We start from the raw sequence: 21,031 nt of genomic DNA, 5'->3' as shown, positions 1-21,031 counted from the left end.
AAAATATCCGAATATTTGACCAAGTACGATAACTTTTTTTAGTGATTTGGTGATTGTCATACTCTCCATATTTTAATATGTTTGATTTGTTATCGAGTCTAAAGCCAGACTGGCGTATACGTGTAGGTTTAGTGTCAATCTTAGGTTTTATTTACATTGTAAACAGCTAGAGTAGATCGAAAACTAATATCAATATCACGAAAATTTGTCATAGATAATTGGACGTTGTGAGTACTAAATTGGTAGTTTAAGAATTTGTTATTGCTTGGGTTATTTTTGGGTGATTGAAAAGAGTATACTATATTAAAATATGGCCTTTATTTAATATAATTTATTTTATAGTTTAAAAATAGTTTAATAGTTTATGGTACGGTTAACTTAGCCTTTTTTATAGTTTTGGAACTTAATAACAACCAGTTCGTATACAATTACAGATGTGGCTATCTGAAACACAAAATGAAAAATAAATTACTATTTAATATAATAATAATTTTTATTCAAGGTCATCTTTCATTCATTTTATTAAAAAAAAAATTATCACCGGGTGCGTCTCAAAAGTGGCTCACCTCTGTTAACTTTTTTATTTTCTTCAGTTAAAAAAAACGAGATTTGGTATGTTAGTATATTACATAAATTAGGATTGATTGACGTATTTAATTGTTTTTGGTCACTTCCAATTTCACCGGAAACGACTACAACTTTTAATTTTTGAATGAGACCTTTGGTATTTTTTTACTTTATTTGATATAAAATGACACTGAATAGAATGACATATCATATGTCAACTTTTCACATTTTCGCATATGATTTATTTGAAATTGTAAGATGCGGTTTATAACGACAATTTGACTTGAAATACCAAGTGTGTTGTACCAAATTATTAGTAAAAAATGCTTTTTCTAAGTATGCTAATGAACCACCCTTTTTCTATTTGAAAAAATGAAATATGATTAAAAATACAATTTGGGAATCTTTTAACCGGCCATGACATGACACGAAAAACGTTAGACAATCAAATCAATTTTTTCAAGGCTTTTTTATTAAAAATTAGTGTTTTTAACACAGCCAGAGCACTCTAGATTGAAATTTTAAATACGAATTTTTTCAAGTCATTCTACTCAGAGTGTCATTTTCTATAGATTTAAGTAAAAATATACCGAGGGTGCCATTTAAAAATCAAAAGTTGTAGTCTTTTCTGGTGAAACAGGAAGTAACTAAAAACAATTGAATACGTCAATCAATCCTAATTTATGTCATATAAAGAAGGAGTTGGGGTCATATCTGGAATTCCTCCTATAGATCTCCAACTGATAACCAGGTGGCAGGAAAAATGGACACAGGGGACCTATAAAAGATGGAGGTTCAAACTGATTTCAAATGTGAAGAGATGGTTGGATCGACCGTGTGGTTAAGTGCACCACTACCTCACCCAGGCATTATTGGGGCATGGTTGCGTTATAAAGTATCTATATATAAGAGGTAGAGCAAACACCCCTGTGTGCAACCAATGCCAGGAAGAAGGGGATGCAGAAAATTTTTTGTTCAAGTGTCTCTGATGGAATGAACGAAGAGAATACTTTAATTTGGTTTACTTAACCAAACAAACCAAACAGGCAGAATATTTGATATTGATGAGGTAGTAGAAAGATGGTAGGAACTGAACAAGAATATCAGGATGTGACAAACATAATGACAGACATAGTGAGAGAGAAAGAGACCAGCAACATGTTTTAAAGTAGGTTTTATACTGCCACTGCGATGAAGTAATGCGCGAGCGGTTCCGTTGCAGTTGTTGAAGTAAAAGGAGGCGGTTTTTTTTAATCGGTAAGAATCCGACACTACATCGACAACTAAACACCAGTAGTGGTGTCTTATGCAAGATTTTTTCCCTCCAACCAAAAAAACATCAAATACAAACGCATACCTACCTTTAAAATTAGCGATTTCGTCACTTTAAACATTTTAAGACCGCTCAATGCTGGAGGACTAACAGTCATGTTCAATACAAATCGATCCACCTACAATAATTGATATACCTTATACTAAAATTATCATATGCAATTAATAACAGATAGACAGAGTGTGTTCAAAAGGTCGCAATAAATGACAGTTCTTGAAATATTAAATTAAGTTATAATTAAGTCTATAATATCCTACACATCTGTTTCTTGGAAAATGTTAATTACCTCTACATTATAAATATCACTCGGCACTGAAAATAGTCTTTTAGTTACTTCTTGGCTTTCAGAATCAATGGAGGCTGCAAACCAAGTTACGATAACCAATCTGGATAAAATTATAATAAAGGATAAAATAAAGTACAATCTTTGAACAAGACTGGAATCCGAATTGTAATATTTTCCATTTTCGTAAATCCTAAAATACAAAATACTGTTAGCTTTCAGTTAGTTGTAATTAATATTTTACTAATGATAGTTATAGGACGTAGAGATTAAAACGTTTTTTACAATAATCTACGTTAGTTTTCGAATACTATTCGTATTTATAAAGGAAGATTAAATGTGAAATCTTCTAGTACATATCTAAACTTTATATTGGGAAAATGGGTATCATAACAAGCGAAATTATGAAAAATAATATTTATATCTTTTCTATTCGTAGCACTGCATTACAGGAAAATATCTGAGTATAGGCTTGGTGCATTTTCCGCTGGTGCTGCCACTATCGGGGAATATCGTAAACAACTAGTATATACAAATGCAAGGGTTTATATAGCGAGTATACGCAAAATGTATTATATAATTATTCTAAAACTGTTAGGATGTATAATAGGGTGGAACGAAAAAAAAATTCCAAAATATTTTCACACAAGCCTCAAAATGTGCCTTTAGATAAGTTTTTTTTTTTCTCAAAAGCTGAGTGTCCTGCCTTTGTATCTTCAGGTTCCTCACGGGCCTTAAAAGCTGAGATATTTTGAAAAATATTTGTTTTTTTGCCCGTCAACATATTTGATAATTATTTATCTTTTACCATAACCCAATAATGTTATCCAAACTAAATCACTTAAATTATTGTTTTGCGGTTCCTCAATATATTTGAAACTTGTCCACCTGCATGATAAACTACCATCAGTGGCACTTGCCTGTGACAAAACCGCTACCGCTATAATCGCAAATGCTGTTTTAGAGGATATTGGAGTAGTGTCTAAAAGCAGTTCTACACAGATAGTAGATAGAATGAAGATCAGGAGGGCCAGAATGTCTCAACGTAACGTTTGTACTAGAGTATTAGGTGAATGGTCGTTATTAGGCGTGTTTTATTGACAGTTTCAATTCTGTGTTATTAGACAGTTTCAATTCTTCTAAATTTTACAAAGGCTAGAGTTTCACAGTTATCTAGTTTCTGTCCAATAACACCTTTGAGTCCACCTGGACCCGAAGGTTCACCATCTAGTTCTTTTACTAAATGTCGCAAAGGAAGTTCATTTAAATGGAATAAACAAATTAACCATTGTAAGGGACGTTTTAATTCTTTTTCCAACAAACGAATAACGCCATTTTTCACTCCCGTATTCACGACAGTTCCATCTGTCCCAACTGCTACTAAACCTAATACACTAGTACAAACGTTACGTTGAGACATTCTGGCCCTCCTGATCTTCATTCTATCTACTATCTGTGTAGAACTGCTTTTAGACACTACTCCAATATCCTCTAAAACAGCATTTGCGATCACAGCGGCAGCGTGATCTGAAACTCTAGTTTTGTCACAGGCAAGTGCCATGGATCGTAGTTTATCATGCAGGTGGACAAGTTTCAAATATATTGAGGAACCGGAAAACAATAATTTAAGTGATTTAGTTTGGATAACATTATTGAGTTATATTTTATAGTCATATTAAGCAGTGTGTTAGAGGTAAAAGATAAATAATTATAAAATATGTTGACGGACAAAAAACAAATATTTTTCAAAATATCTCAGCTATTAAGGCCCGTGAGGAACCTGAAGATACAAAGGCAGGGCGCTCAGCTTTTGAGAAAAAAATTACTTATCTAAAGGCACATTTTGAGGCTTGTGTGAAAATATTTTGGAAAATTTTTTTTTAGTTCCACACTAATGTATAATTTGTGAAAATTCTAAAAATAAAAATAAAAAAGTAAATATTCTGATACCGTCAGAAGGTCTAACTTGTATGATAATTTATTATTTCAGCTAAAAAGCTTTTTAGATGAGTTCAACTACGGTAGCGAGCATAGTTTTAAACATCGGTTTTGCTAGTAGGGTCATAATTGGGGCTATTTCAGCTATATCGAAATTTATCAAAGGTATACAGGGTGTCCCAGAAATAAGTGCAAATATTTTAACTGGTAGTATAGTTCAACCCCAGAAACACGCCTCTGAGTTCTTTTTCGCGAAAAAAAAATTTGAAAATTCGAAATTTTTTGGAATTTTTTTTAGTTTTTAGTTAAAAAACATAATTTCTTGATAATATGGCAATATGGTAATATAGGTATTAGATTAGATTTACTAGAAAGAAAATTCAGAAAAGATCCAGTGGTTCTCAAAATATTAGCAAAAAATAATTTTTTTGGAAAATTTTCAAGTAAAATAACTCCGTTATTTTGGATTTATTTGAAAAACGATAAAGAGAAAATATGTTTCTTTTATCGAGATCTACCACCCCTTAAAATATTTGCACTTATTTCTGGGACACCTTGTATAATAATTATAATTTCAGAAGATGTTCATAAAACATTGGTTCACTAGTCGATTAAAAAAAGTATACCATTAATATTGCAAATTATATTTTATCCTCTCATAGTATATATCTATTTATTTTTTTGATTATGAAACGAGCACTTTGTTTATTTACCTGTTTCGTCAAACTGTTTGAATCCATTATTGCTTTTGATGTGAGTTATAAAATGTTGTTTCGGGAGAGTTGAATATCCGAGAAAGTTGAGTTATTGAATGTTATTGCGCCCAAAAATGCCCTCATTTCGCTCTCCTTTACGCGTTAACATTTTTATGCAACTTTATTAACATTTGAAATTGTCACAATACAACAAAACGCCAACGCCTAGTTTGAATTCTTTTTTCTTATTTTTTACTACCCGAAACAGCGTTACCTCACACAAATTTCGTACCTGAGTGTTTTATAATTTCAATAACTGCACTAGCAAAAAACTAAAATACCTAAATATTATGACAAAGCCACGATTTCAATATTATTTTAATGCGATCAACATGAACTGTAACCGGGACGGCCGGCGGCGTGAAATACATACTGTAATTTCTGATTTCTGCCGTTGAAGCGCTGCGGTCGGAATTTGTTGAAATCAACTGAAATTCACCAAGCCTATAGCGCCACTGAAAAAGGTAATATGATATTTTCCAGGAATGATGATAGTTAATTTATAATTGATATAACTATTTTGTTCATTAACTTGATGAATTTAACACGCCATTTTATGTATTATATTGTTTTTTTGTTGGTTAAGAAACTATAAATTGAAATTAATTTAATTATACTACGGAATTACTTTTATTTAAACAATACTCAGCAAAAGTAGAAGTAGAAGTTGTTTTTTCTCTTATACAGGGTGTCTTAAATAAGTGCAAATATTTTTAGTGCTTGTAGGTCTCGATAAAAAAACATAAGTGTAGTTTCTTTATCGTTTTTCAAATAAATCTGAAATAAGCGAGTTATTCAAGCTTGAAAATAAAAAAAAATGATTTATTTAAAAAATTAGAGCCACCGGATTTTTTTTATTTGTATCTCTTTTAGTGCTGTAACCATAGAGTAAAGCCGTAACCATGCATGATACAAAGAAAACAAGTTATGATTGATAGCAGCTCCAATTTCGTTCAGTTCGCGCATATCACCTGTGACGTTACTACGCCACACAAAAAATCCATATTGTTCAATTGCCACTAATAAAGAAAGACATAAAATAGGGAAGAATTAGGACATAACCTCAGAAGTTATGTCAAATCATTGAGCTTGACATTTTAAAAGTAATTTTCACATTTATTATGTGTCATCAGTTTGGCGATTTGAAATTGGCACGGAAACTGCTGACCAATGGTGCCGTTATCACCTATGACGTAGCGACCAACCTGCGCAATATCATACCTTGTTTTCTTTGTATCATGGTAACCATAGTAATATCAGAGATTAAGGAATTATACTGTGAGAAAATTTGCGCTGAACAAGTAGTTCTAAAATATACAGAAAAATTTCAAAGAAAATGCACGATTTTCAAAAACTTTGAAAAAAAATTCATTGACGTGTTTGTATTGTTGAAATATAGCACACCTAAAATATTTGCACTTATTTAAAACTCACTCTGTATACTTGTGTACATTTACATTATTTTATTATTAAATAATTATATACTTACTTTATAAATTCTAAAAGTTGATATATAACTACAAACAACTTATTTCCAAAGGAAATTACTAATATATGCGTAACATATTTCTCTGTACATTCGCAAACATCGCATATTTTGATAAAGTGTTCCCTAATATTTTGCCATTGATATTCTTCTTTGATCTAAAAAGTTAACTAGACTCATTAAAGATAATAATATTTGAAGATGAAATGGCGTTCGCAGGTTTAGGACTAGAAAATAAATAACTTTTTATTTAAAAAATTGGCGACGTTTCGACGTGTATTTTCGACTTTATCAAGGCATTTTTGAGCTAAAAGGTTCTTTTGTCAGAAGTAATTAATTAGCTTATCCTAATAGTATGGGTACAATCCACAACACTACACATAATAGTCTGTCTATATTGACAAGACATTAAAACACACTACACAATAATATAAAATATCTACAGTTTCTTTTATAATACAAAAATTCAAAATTTACAATCGCAGTATAAAGATCAAGGGAATACAGATGACTATTTATTGAGTCATAATAATTTTAAAATTATTGGGAAATAAAAAAATTGAAAGGTTTTTTGTTACAAAAAGTTTAACAGAAACTGATTTATCACAATTTTTTCAAAGAAAAATTCATGTTTACTTTTTGTCAATAATGACATGTATTGACCATTTCCATTCTAAATATATAGTATATTTATACAGGTACGGATGTAAAGTTATTACTCTACAAAACAGTTAAAACACATGTAGGTGGCGCCCCTTATAAGTAGGAGTCATATTGCCATCAAAGTCAAATTTCAGATGTCAAAAAACACCCAAACACCAAATTTTATCCAAATATCCAGTTCAGAGAATATGTTGAAAACACCGACATTAAAATGAAAATTCTACACCCGTATCTCCGAAACGAAATATTTTATGACATACCGTATATGGACTTGTTACCGAAGTTTCCCAAATACAATTCAGACCACCCTGTATACTTTAGAGATATAGGTCGACTATAATAAATCAAGAGTCTAAAGATAGAAGCTTTATTGGCGCTCTTTTCACGTACTTTTTCTTTATATTTTGTCACGTAAATATAAAGCAGTTTAAACTTGCCCGCGTAGTGACTATAAAATTTTGTATAAAACTGAGAGATCACACACAAATTGCTAAATCCCCATAATCCGAGTTTACTTGAGTAAGATGTATTTTTAGCACCAGAGCTTCAATTCATATCTATATTACGAATGTACATAGTATGTTTTGTCCATGTAATGTACATAATATTGTATATGTGTATATAGAGAATTTACGATAGTACCAGGCTAATACACCATTTCATCTGTTAATACGTTATTACAACGTTATTACGTAAAACACCATTTCATCTATTAATACCGTCATAGTATGAATCTGGCCTGGACATTTACTAAAATATCCATAAATTATGGTCAATATTGAATGTTACTCTTATATTTGCCTTTGACAGTCATTGACCGCCCAATAACGATACTGATTACATAGTATTAGGAAATGTTGAAATGCGAACCAAAAAAACACAAGATATACTAATTAAGTAACTATTCTTTTTATTATTGATGTAATGATAAAATGAAATAATTAAAAAAAAACAAATGAACTAGTTTATGAAATATTAATAATAAAATTTATCATTCTTTTTTGCATAAGGTACAGATGAGTGGCAATTCGAATTGTATTCACTAGCACTGCGTTTTTACCGTCCCGTAACGATTTAATAAGAGCAAAAGGATTGTGTAAATAATTTAATACTATCATCTAAGGGTTGGTAAGCAGTACCAAGTCCTACGTAGCCAATAGAAGCCCAAACTTTTTTTTATCATATTCTATAGGTTTTGTGGAGAACTTCTTGGATTCGCCGACTTGCCACACGCTCTCAACTCAGGTCAGTGGAACCTCTTATTGTTAGATGGCACTAGTTTGTTCATGTAATACATTTAACATTTGATTAGCACTAGATTCCATGCGAACCTTGTATTTATTAATCGTATCTATGTAACTTATCCTTTACCTGTAAGTTATAAGTGCATACTAAGAGATGATTTACAAACAAGCCTGCAATTTAAGTAGAATTCATTTTATAGTTCTTATACTGTTATAGAATTTCGATTGCTAGGTAAACAAAAGAAAGACATTTTTGAATACATCTTTGATGACATTTGAATTTGAAAGAAAGACGTCTTGAAGACTCATTTGGCGTCATTTTGAGAACTCTAAACATTTCTACTACTTTACGTTTACTTCGTTATTTAACTATCTAATTTTGATTTACAGAGAAATTATTTGTTTTCACGGTTTTATCTACGTGCTTTTTCTGTGTTTAACGTTTTATTTACCAGCCAATTGACGACAGCTTGGCGTTTTTATCTCAGGTCCATCCTTGCATTTCTTGAGTATTTAGAACTGTACAGTTTATTTACCCAATGTTTTTACCCTTTTCATAATAGCTTGGTAGTTTTAATAGTTGTAATAATATTACAGTCACAGCCCGACTCTACTTAACAAGCCGTGAACAACTATTTGGCAACGCCGCAACCGGCAAGAGATTCAAATCGGTTTCTAGCGAGCGTGAATGCAGGACGGACCATTTTACCGGCTATCGAGGCGCGTATTTTGAAATTAATTTAAGGTTTGCTCAAACTTGCCACATAAACCAAAAAAAAATTGCCACATTACTTGTCAAAAACAGTCCCTGTTCCCGAAAAAGTCGAAAAACCGAAGAAATGCTTAAATTGTTCACTTCGATCTTGCATTTTTTTGGTTCTTTCAGCAGGACTTTGTCCTGCTGTGGTAAATTTGGAAATAAATAGTAAATAATAGTAATTAGTAATAAAAGTAATGTGGCAAATTTGGAAAGCTACTAGGCACTGTATTTAACTTTAGTCTAGTTTTAGTAGGTACCTTTTGCATTGGTCCATCTGGCAAGCGATAATCCTCCTCCCTAATAATGTCACTTTCTACAAAATGCTTAGCACAAACCACAGGATATTTTGAGGGTGACCATGCCTCCCTAGGAATATTCCTAAGCCATTGGGCTTTAAGATTTTTATCCTTTGGAAAGGTAAAAACAGATACCGCTAATTCTCCTGCATCAAGACAAGTTTTATAATTGGATTTGCACCCAGGCACACAACAAGGACTTGACATGGTAATTTTTGATTACAACAACTAACTTTCAATAAATTGTTTTAAAAAGCACCACAAAATGTTCATTCGCCACCGAATTTGCCGTCATTCTTTGAAGAAAGCACTTAACCTCGCTTATAACCCGGCGAATTTTTCAGCCGCGGATATTTGTTTTTACGTAATGTCTAAGGAAAAAAATTGTCCCGGTAACTTACAAATATCACACAGTAAGACTTTTCACAACTTTAGTCATTAACTAAACAATATTTTCTTTTAAAAAAGGGGGTTTATTTACAAAAACATAACAGAGCAACAGGTCAATGAACGTAAATCATATGACTAAACGGGTATCGATCGATCTGAAACCAGGGTTGCCAGATTTCCTAGTTCACGGCTTGTTAAGTAGAGTCGGGCTGTGTTACAGTTTATTGATATACATAAGCATTCAAAAGGTAACTTGCAGGTGTTTTATAACTTCCTTTAATGAGATGATCCTATCTAAAACCAACACCCACAAGACAAATTTTAGCTAAACGGAAAATAATATGTTACATTTTACCCTCCCCTAAAGAGTGAAGCTATTGTTTAGAAAAAAAACAAATATAAAAGGAAGAAACTAAATCTGAAAGGATATATGAGATAAAACAAAATAAAAATCAAACAAAATTAGATCGTCAAAAAAACAATGGGTTCACAATATTATTTCTGCTAAACCAACTCCTCTATTACTAACTACATATAATACTAACAATAATAACCGCGGCGAACATTTTTATTTGGCAAATTTCGATCACGACACTTAATTTTTGTCAAATCGTTTACATCCATTATTTTTGAAAATTATTAAATTAAACTAAAATAACGATTAATATCAATTGCACTATAGTGTGTAAATATCAGCTGACAAACAAGAAGTAAACAAAAACATAAACTTTTACCAGGACCGCCCCCACTAAAAAAGAAATTAATGTCAATACCCGGGCGAAGTCATAAAATCGACAGAGAGTTTTTCTGCAACTTACCAATATTGTCCGACTACTTTAGATTTTTGCGTTAATGGCCAGTCAGTAACAACAGTTTCCAACCTTAGTGGGTATTTATAATATTTTCCGGTCAATACTGTTAACGACAGGTTTCAAAAAATTGTTCTTAACATATGCAATATCACATATTGTTATAAAATTATACTTTTTAATGTTATAGTAAGAAATATTATACTTCCTGTACTATCGTGACTTGCACTTAATTAATTTCTAAATTTATCACAAATAACTTTCATCTCTAAATTTTGACTTGAGCACGGTAATCAAAACACAGTCAACATACATATTAGTAGACCAGCATTAGTTGACGTAAAGCTGTTATTCATGAATGTGGATACTACATTCTCGTTAGGTATAGTACGTAATTCGTATTACAAAGGCATATTATAGACTTATCAATAGAATAAGTCCATGTAGAACGAGTGGAAGGGAGTTAATCATCGCAACCTTAAAGACCTATTGTGTCCATCTTTTTTAAGTTAAAACTCATTATATTCTGGCAACAGATGTTCATCGTCCGAGGAGTGGACTCGTACGAGGGTATACAGCCTTTCACGTTAGAGGTTTAGCCCTCCGTGCCTTTCATATTCGAGGAGCTTTTCTCCGGCTGAGGTACCCGTGAGCACCTCTTCCCATTTTTTCCACTTCTTTAACTTGGTCTCTCCTTAGACCTGATACGGGTGTTGTCCCGAATCTAAAATAGAGATATCTCTCTTTCTCTATTGACTCTATGGATTTGGCCATGGTCCTCTGCTCCCTCGAGTTGATGAGTCGCCAACTCGATGTCCATATATTGCAATTCTGGCAAAGCTGGTGATAAGTTCCTGCTTGCCTCCCGCTGTTGGACTTGGGGGAGGGATTCTTCCTAACATCTGACTAGGAGCTTCCCCACCAAAGACAAGGTCTTGCATCTCCTAGAGGAAGTCATGCATTTCATAGGGGAAGTCCATAATAGCGTAGCACGGCATGCTAAGAAATTTGCGCACATCTTTTTTTGTATGTAATAATGCTTTACAATTTGTAACATGCTTTTAATGTAATTTTTTACGAAAATACTATTCAATGAATATTTTAATATAATAATAATAATAATAATAATAATAAATTGCCTTTATTTTACTTTACTTACTATTAAGTCAGGCCAGACAAAGTAAAGATCCAGGATAGGGGCCTTTACTGTGTTTGCTACGGTACGTAGGGCAAGCCGTACAGCCTGTAGCCACACCCCGACGGGAGCGGGCCCCTCCATTGCAGACTATCTTCCCACACACCTATCCCATTACAGACACACAACATAAAACTAGACCTTAATTGGTCAAAGTCTGGCCGAAAGGGATGCAATCCAGCATGCTCTTGTTGCTATCGAATGTGTAAACGATACTGCCAGTAACACCAGTTGTCCGCTGACCTTGTTACCCTATCCTTTAGATCCATAAGCTCCTTAAAAATTAATTCACCCATAGTACCCAAATCCTTTGCTAATCCTCCGTAGATCTTTTCTTCCTTTTCCATCTTCAAATATAATAGGAAAAGGGAATACCCATAATGGAATGAAAACAAATATTGGAAATAGTAAACAGCCGCTGCCTGGGGATCGCCAGGGCATGTCTGGAGCCGACGCTGGACATGACAGTATGCGGGACGTCGGTGACAAGGTGCTGAAGAGGCGGGCCCTTGTCCCAAAACAAACTACAGCCCAAACTAACAACGAAGTGGATAAGACAACTGAAACTGTTAGCTCGAATCCAGGTACAAGCCAAGATTCTGCTGACATTTCTAGAAAATCAACGAAAGGCACACGCATTAAGTGGACGAAAGAAATGAATTGTTTAGTAATCAAAATGTTTCTCCAAATTAATGAGTGCCGAGATGATCCACTTCCTGGATGGAGACAGAAGTTACACACTGAGATGAATAAAACCTTCCCTCATTTGAAATTAACGCAGCAAAATGTATCAGATCGACTTAGGGCAATATACTCTAAGAAACTATTAGCGCAACAAGAAATAGATCAGATCAGAAGAGAAGTTGGACATATTTTAACCCAAATTCAAACTAATTTAGAAATTCGAGAAGATACATCCATAGACTTCACACATTCCTATCATAGAGACACCCCAGTTGCAATAAGAGAAGTAACCGAACCAGTGAGCACTACTGAGCGCGAGACATATGAATTGTTTCAGTTCAACTATAGTTTATTTCATAGTACTGATCCTTTAAGTAGACCTCTCATTCCGCAACTGAATTTCAAAAAGAACACTACAAAAATCCTGAATGATGTAAAGTTCATATTCCAAAATCACATTAAAGACATAGATGAAATAGAACAGTTCCATCTTGCGCTATATGCTGCTGCTGTCACTACAATTGAACTCAATTGCCAACAAGTGATGGAAAAGAATAAATCTCATAAGCAGCAATTGCAGAAAGAGCCGGCATGGAAAGTTAGACTAACAAAAACTATAGACGATCTTCGAAGACAGATAAGTACAATCACCGAATACTTAAATGGTAATACCAGTAATCGAATAGCCAGAAAATTGAAAATTATCTTGAAGCATACTCATATCAACCCAGAGGAACACGAAAAGACGCGCAAGTTAATTGTGGTTAGAGATGAGCTCAGCCAGAAATGCAAGGCTAAAGGTGCACGATTGCGTAGGTACAACAAAGCAACAAGGCGTAAAGAAGACAACTTTCAATACTCCAAATGTCCTAAGAAATTCTATCAGAAGCTAGAAAATCCGACAGATGATAGGAGGATGGATATTGAAATGGATTCATCACAGTTTTTCTCATTCTGGCGGGATACGTGGGCGACACCATCTAATTTCAAGACTGATACCGAATGGATGAATGTGGTAGAAAACTCGACACATGACATAAATGCGATGCCTCAAATACAATTCACTAAAGACGATATAGCGATATGCCTAAAATCCTTACGAAATTGGCGCGCACCAGGACCAGACGGTATTCAAAATTTCTGGTTAAAAACATTTGGCGGCAATGGTGAAGCCATTGCCAGGTGCTTCAATAAAATTATCGAGAACCCTAGTGCTCTTCCTACATTCCTTGCTAGTGGAAATACTTTCCTTTTTTACAAAAAAGGTGATAGGTCAAAACCTGAAAACTATAGACCTATCACGTGTTTATCATCGGTTTATAAACTACTTACAGCTGCAATAACTTGCAAAATATATGACCATTGCACGCTTAATAATATAATTGCATCCGAACAAAAAGGGTGCATCAAAAACTCATTAGGTAGTAAAGAACAGCTTACTATAGATGCAATATTGATCAAACATGCACAGGTGAAACGCCGGAATATCAATATGAGTTACATAGATTATAGCAAAGCATTCGATTCGGTACCGCATGACTGGCTGATTAAGGTTCTAGATATCTATAAAATTCACCCATCTATTAAAATGTTGCTAAATACTGCAATGAAAAAGTGGAATACACAGCTTTTTGCTAACAACACAAACTTAGGCCAAATTGACATCAAAAAGGGAATATTCCAAGGAGATTCACTGAGCCCACTGTGGTTTGTGTTATCCCTTAACCCGCTATCACTCCTACTTAACTCAACGACACATGGCTACAGACCAAACCCTAAGGAAAACAACAAAATTAGCCATCTTATGTTTATGGACGACATTAAATTATATGCAGAAACACCGGCCCATCTTCACCAACTAATTGACACAACCAAGACATTTAGTAATGATATTCAAATGAATTTTGGAATGGAGAAGTGCGCAACAATATATATTAATAAAGGTAAGTGGCAAAACGAAAACTTACCAATATCTGAAATCAAACCACTCAGTCAAACAGATACGTACAAATATTTGGGAGTGGCGCAAAACCGGTCGATAGATCACACTACGCTTAAGAAAGAATTTAAGGAAAAATACAGGAGCCGACTAACCAAGCTTTTAAACACGTATCTCAATTCGCGAAATCTTATATCAGCTGTTAATTCTTGGGCTGTGTCAACACTCACGTATTCCTTTGGGATATTGAGGTACTCAGATGCAGACCTGGATGAACTGGACCGACTTACACGCCGGCTGCTCAAAAAATTTAGATGCCACCATCCGCAATCTGCGTTGGAAAGATTATACTTAAAAAGAAAAGAAGGAGGTAGAGGTCTGCTGAATATTAAGTCATTGTGTAGATCACAGGAACAGAGTATGAAAGCATATTTTATAAAGTCAAATAGCAACCTTCATAAATTAATTGTTACGGCGGACAACAAATATACCCCACTAAATTTAAGCACAGATAATGGTGATATCCAACAAAAGAAAACGACAATGGTTGATGCCCAACATTCTTGGCGACAAAAAATTCTTCATGGCAAGTTTCCTGCCTCTCTCGATGATCCAAATATCGACAAAGAAAACTCCCTTACTTGGTTGAGAAAAGGAGTTCTGCACCCTGAAACTGAAGGATTTGTAATATCCATACAAGACCGTGTCATACGCACTAGAAACTATGAAAAACATATATTAAATAAAAATGTCCAGGATACCTGTCGAAAATGTGGAGCAGCTAATGAAACAATTGACCATGTCATAGCCGGATGTCCCTGTTTATCGGACACAGCTTACCTCGCAAGGCACAACCAGATCGCTAAAATCATACACAAAGAAATGGCTCTAAAATACCGCCTTATAGAACATCCACCTCCTTATTATCGCTACTCACCTGAACCGGTCTTGGAATCAGCTCATTTAGTGCTTTACTGGGATCGCCCGATCATAACAGATAGAACCATCGACTACAACAGACCAGACTTGGTACTAATAGATAAGGACAACAAGAAGGCACTAATAATAGATATAGCATGCCCCTTAACTCACAATTTACACAAAACTGAAGTAGAAAAAATACGAAAATATGAGAATTTGGCTGTCGAGCTGAAGCATGTATGGCAATTGAGCACAGTAGAAATAATACCAATTGTAATATCGGCATGCGGGGTTATGACTACTAACTTAAGGAAAAATATAGACCGGCTCGGATTGTGTAAAGAACTCAGCAGTCTGATGCAAAAAAGTGTACTCCTCCAAACCTGTGCAATAACGAGAAAATTTCTAAATGTTTAGCAGAATAAAATGAAGTTTTTCTCTGCCACATAGTAAATTGAACCAGCATTAGCTGAGAAAGCAAAACCAAAAAAATAATAATAAATTGCCTTTATTTTACAGAAAAAAAAATACATAAGACGGTAACGAAATTGCAAGTCTGGCGTAGTCTAGCTGCAATAGCTACTCAACTTAACCAGAACATGCAAACTCAATAATTAAATATAATGTTTTACAAATTGCCTTAAAAAAAAGTTTCAAATGTACAATGCAAGTAAAGTATAAAAAAAAAAGAAAAATATGAAAAATTACGAATGCATTAAAAGATACTCTCTGTATTTATGCTTAAACGCATTCTCACCCAAATTCAACAATTCTGTTGGTAACGAGTTATACCCCTTAACGGCATTATATATTATTATATATATTATATATAAAACAAAAATTGGCTATTCAGGTAATTACTTAAATCTTTTTAAACATAAAATACGTCGAATTATTATCGATGTATGAATGATAAATAAATTATTTTACTACATACAACACACTGAATTGCGTTCTAAAACCGACAGAATAGGCCGTGTAAATGTCATTATTAACTTTAAAAAAATACCCCATATTTTTAAGTCTAAAAATAGTTAATTATATATAAATATAGGTTTTGTTAATAGATATAGGTCAACAACTAAATAAACAACTTATTTATTTATAGAAATAAAATATTAAAAAATAAATATAGCATTTTCATACCCTCAGTTAAAAGTAAACAGTAATTTCACAAAGATTAAAATTAATTTTAGAATTGCCTACCTGATAACGTATTAGCATTGCCAATTTTCTTTCTATCTGGCGAATATGAAAACTTAGAGGAATACTCATTACTATTAAATATATGTCAGCAAAGCTCCAAACGAGTGTACATATCCAGTTAAGAATCTAAAATGAATAATATCTTAACTTTACTGAGTTTAACATTAGAGTTTTATTATTCTAGAAAAGACAAGGAGAAAATTTTCAGTGGCTCTTTGGTTTTTTAATTTTTTTTTTCAATTATTTATTAATAGGTAAAATTTATAATTTATTAATTTTATTTTAATTTTAGTTTTAATAACTGTGATTAATAAAATTCCGTTTATCTTATCAAGGAGGCCGAAATCGACAAAATATCAAGAGACAACTTTTAATCGCCATTAAACTTCTTACACTATTTCGCTAACAAAAGAAGAAAAAGTCAGTGGCGTACATGATTTTTTTAGAAAAATATTACAGTTATAACCCATATGCACGTCCCAGGTGAATATGTCGACACATTTTTAGCTTTAAAATATGTCGTATTTATAGAAACTTTTACCCTCAAAATTTCATTCGAAACGGTAAAATTACTTGAAAGAAAATTATAATAAATCGAAAAAAATATTAAGACTTTAACACCCTGTAGTTACGAAACAAAGCAGAATCGGACCTATGTTGATATGAAAAATAAATCTTATTCTTAATACTCATCATAATAAATACAGTTATTGCCAAAAAGTTCTCAATTATTTAAGTAATTTTTAGTATCAAGTTATTGAAAATAATATGAGGAGATCATCATACCCAAAAGGCAGAAAAATAATTTTCCATGTATTACGCAATATAAATTTAAAATTCTCAAAGTGAATTTAGATAAAAAAAAATCGAAATCTATTGAGAGAGAAAAGTTCTTTACTTTATACAGGGTGTTTCCAAAAACATGTGCCATCTCTCGTGGGGAGATTCCTCGCTTAAAAATAAGACTTAATTTTCATACCAATATAGGTCCGATTCTGCTTTGTTTCGTAGCTACAGGGTGTTTTGTTCCAAGTACTTTTAGTTTCGAATGAAATTTTGAGGGTAAAAGTTACTGTAAATGCGACATATTTTAAAGCTAAATAAATGTCAACATATTCACCATTGGAAGAAACTCATTCTTCCAATTCTTGAGTTGGCTTCATTATTTGGAAGAAAATTGGAATTAAATAATAAATTGAAAGGTTATTAAGACTTTAATACCCTGTAGCGACGAAACAAAGCAGAATCGGACCTATGTTGATATGAAAAATAAATCTTATTTTTAAGCGACAAATATTTCCACGAGGGATGGCACATGTTTTTTGAAACACCCTGTATAGTTTAAATAAAAAATCGTATGTATAATTAAACTCTAAATAACGTTTCTTAAAAAATCCGTCTTCTGAATCTAAAATCATAAAAAATCGGACTTTTTGCGAATTTCTGGCTTCTCAAAAATTATAGTGGTATAGATCATCTCTAAGCCCGATGATGGGATTTTAACTTTGAACTTTTGTCTGCGAAAAAAGTCTGCGAATTGCTATGCGTCTCTACTTATTTAAATATAAAAAATATTTATTATAAGTATTCTCTACTTATATTATTATTTTTATATTATTTTTGACTATATGACTAGTTTTAATTTTAATATAAGTTTTTAAGTTTTTTAACATACCTGTAATACATATGCAATATATCTGTGGTAAGGAATGACAAAAAATATGTAATTAAAGGTGGCCTGAAAATATAAATCCAGACTTTCTTCAAAAGACATATTTGGTCTGAATAGTTTCTGAGAGATCATGTAGAATATATGTTCACCTATAACAGCAAAATTACATAAAAGATGATTATTGTAAATGATGGAGAATTTTTAAGAATAAAATAAATAAGTTTAGTTATAAAATACTAACATTTAGCAAAAATATTCGTTGTTTCGCATATTTTAAGGATTGTGTTTATAGTCTCATATTACTAATATTATATTTTTATATTAATATTATGTTATTGTATTCATAGATAAGTCCGACAATAAATACAAAAGTGTAAATGTTTAAACCAATCTTATAGTAAAAGAAGTTCAGCAGTTAAAATTAAATTACTAATCAATCTCAAACAAAAATGTCTTTAAGGAGAAATAATAATAAATAAATTATTGAGAGAATGTGAAAAAAAACTATGGTTGAAATTGTCAATTTGGTCCCAGTAAAGTTGAAAATGTGTTAAAAATACACCTTTCAAAATATTTTTAATATAAGAAATTTGCTTTGTTTATCTGTATTACTAAATTTTTACATAATTTTAATTTACATGAAATTTATTTTGTGAGTAGTTGATAGATACTGTAGATACTTGTTTTTATGTTAAGAAAAATGTGAAATGGTTCCTAAATTACTACAAATAATAATAATTATTTCATACCTACGCCAAAAACAATAAATAGTGTAGCTACTATTTTCATTTTCTTTTGGTAATTTTCCACTATAGGATATGCTTGCATATTGGAATCTACTTCGGCCCATTGTTTCAGAAAATATTTCCATGTTTTGGCAATATTTATAAAATACACCTCATACAAAAACACTGTAAGGAGATAAACAAAGCCAGCTGAAAAATTAACCAATCTTATTTTTTTATATAAAGAATTATACGACATTTTGTATTACATGAATATACGAATTTATCTTGTTGATGCACTAAATAGTTGAAAAATAACAGTACAAAAACACCAGTCATAAACGTGAAGGATACTGAAGCAATCGTCCTAATGGAGGACCATGAGAAGCGCACGAACGAATAATTTTTACCCTTAACACCATCGATTGGAAAAATGAGCAAACATTGCCCTAAAACGGCTAAGAAAGAAAACGATTTTTGTGCAGATATTGCCATTACACAAATATTTTTGAAAACTCAACTAAGAATCAATTGGGATACATTATAAGTACTTACACGATGTTACGTCGGTGTAACAAATAACAAAATATTTTCCTTTATCGTTGTAGTTATTTTCAACTTTCTATGAGTTAATTAAGAACGAATAAAAGATAACACATAATAGTTAATCGATAAGTAATATTTATTTCGATATATAATGGAAATTTTTGTTGCATTAAGTTTTATAAAGGTGTTATGAGTTTCTACGGTAGCTGAGACGAACGGTTCTCAACATTTTGTTATGTGTATTCTATCTAAAATATTATTTTTTTAGTAATTCTTGTTGGATAAATTGAAACAAATTTACATATGTTTTCGAAAGAGTAAAATTTATTTGGTTTTATTATTTATTTTCTTTAGTAAATTATATATATATATATATATATATATATATATATATATATATATATATATATATATATATATATATATATATATATATATATATATATATATATATATATATATATATAATGTACACTTGTACATTATCACAGAAACATTCTTTTATTTGTTTTGGTTTGGTATGGTAATATTGCTGATAAATTCTATAGCGACTATGTGTTCTTCATTGTTAAGGTGCTCTGCCAGGAAACATTGGTCCAAGAGATTCGCGGCAAAATGCATTGGTTTAAGAGCCATACGTTTTCTATTTTGTAAGGCGGAGAAGCATTCTTTTTCTTCTCATTTTTCTTCTCAAGAATAGGCATACTTGATACACTTTCGTTAAATTTTTGCTCAATGTCTTGAATTTTGAAAAGAAATTTTTTTGCAAAATTCGGATTTTTGCGAATATTCCCGATTTTGGGACCAAATATTTCTGAAATTTGTGAAATTTCCTGCAAAATTCGAATGGAAATATTCGCTACCAACATCACTAAATGTACGTGAAGATAAGAAAAGGGTTGGCTTAAGATTTCAGGCTTGGGGTGATATTAAAGGTATAAATAGGTATGGATGGGCCCAAATAATCTCAAACAAATCGCCATATTAAATATAATAGTAAAAAAATAAAACAGTAATATACAATCCCTTATTTTTTGTCTTCTTCCCAAGCAGAAGCTTCCTATTGCATTGTCAACTCAAACTCTAAGCTAGTTAAAAATATATAATAAACCTACAGCAGTCGTTGCGAAACTCAAACTCGCTGTTAGCGTTAGTGCTTTTAAATTTAGAAAACATTTAGTATTCGAATACTTCGTTGAGAATCGAATGCATTCGAATACACACTTGAATTGAATACTTCGATTATTTGTATTCGAATATTTCCTTCACTAATATTCACGATAGTTGCCGTACCATCATAATTGAAATGCGAAAGTAGAGTCGTTTTTATATTGCGTATTTTTTTATTAAATTCTATGTATGAAGTAATATAGTTTCTGTTTTATGATGGTGTTTAATTATTTCTTCAGTTTTGTTCATAATTTGTAACACTTCCAAATTGGTAACATGGTCCGTTCGGGAAATTTGATATATAAATGATTTGACAATTTTTGTTAACAAACCTTGCAGATGTTTAGAAACAAGCTTTACTGGATGAGTCTTAAATAAGTGCAAATATTTTTAGGGGTAGTATATTTCGACCAAAGAAACGCGATTATGAGTTTTTTTTCGCGAGAAAA

General features: G+C 32.1%; 1 protein-coding gene across 1 annotated transcript; it reads right to left on the bottom strand.

Annotated features, from left to right (window-relative positions):
* Window positions 1-315: 315 nt before the first annotated feature.
* LOC115886304 (gustatory receptor for sugar taste 64a-like) lies at window positions 316-19,437 on the bottom strand. Its single transcript, XM_030905398.1, has 8 exons — window positions 19,136-19,437; window positions 18,891-19,076; window positions 18,145-18,290; window positions 16,470-16,595; window positions 6,366-6,520; window positions 2,187-2,376; window positions 1,929-2,018; window positions 316-444 (listed from the first exon to the last, which is right to left on the bottom strand). Exons 1-8 carry the CDS (start codon window positions 19,359-19,361, stop codon window positions 379-381), a joined length of 1,185 nt encoding a protein of 394 aa, XP_030761258.1. The 5' UTR covers window positions 19,362-19,437; the 3' UTR covers window positions 316-378.
* Between the last annotated feature and the right edge of the window lie 1,594 nt (window positions 19,438-21,031).

This window comes from Sitophilus oryzae, unplaced genomic scaffold, assembly GCF_002938485.1.
Source record: "Sitophilus oryzae breed Bouriz unplaced genomic scaffold, Soryzae_2.0 scaffold_482_pilon_pilon, whole genome shotgun sequence".
Classification (NCBI taxonomy): Eukaryota; Metazoa; Arthropoda; class Insecta; order Coleoptera; family Curculionidae; genus Sitophilus; species Sitophilus oryzae.
This window is presented reverse-complemented; position numbering and strand designations above follow the sequence as displayed.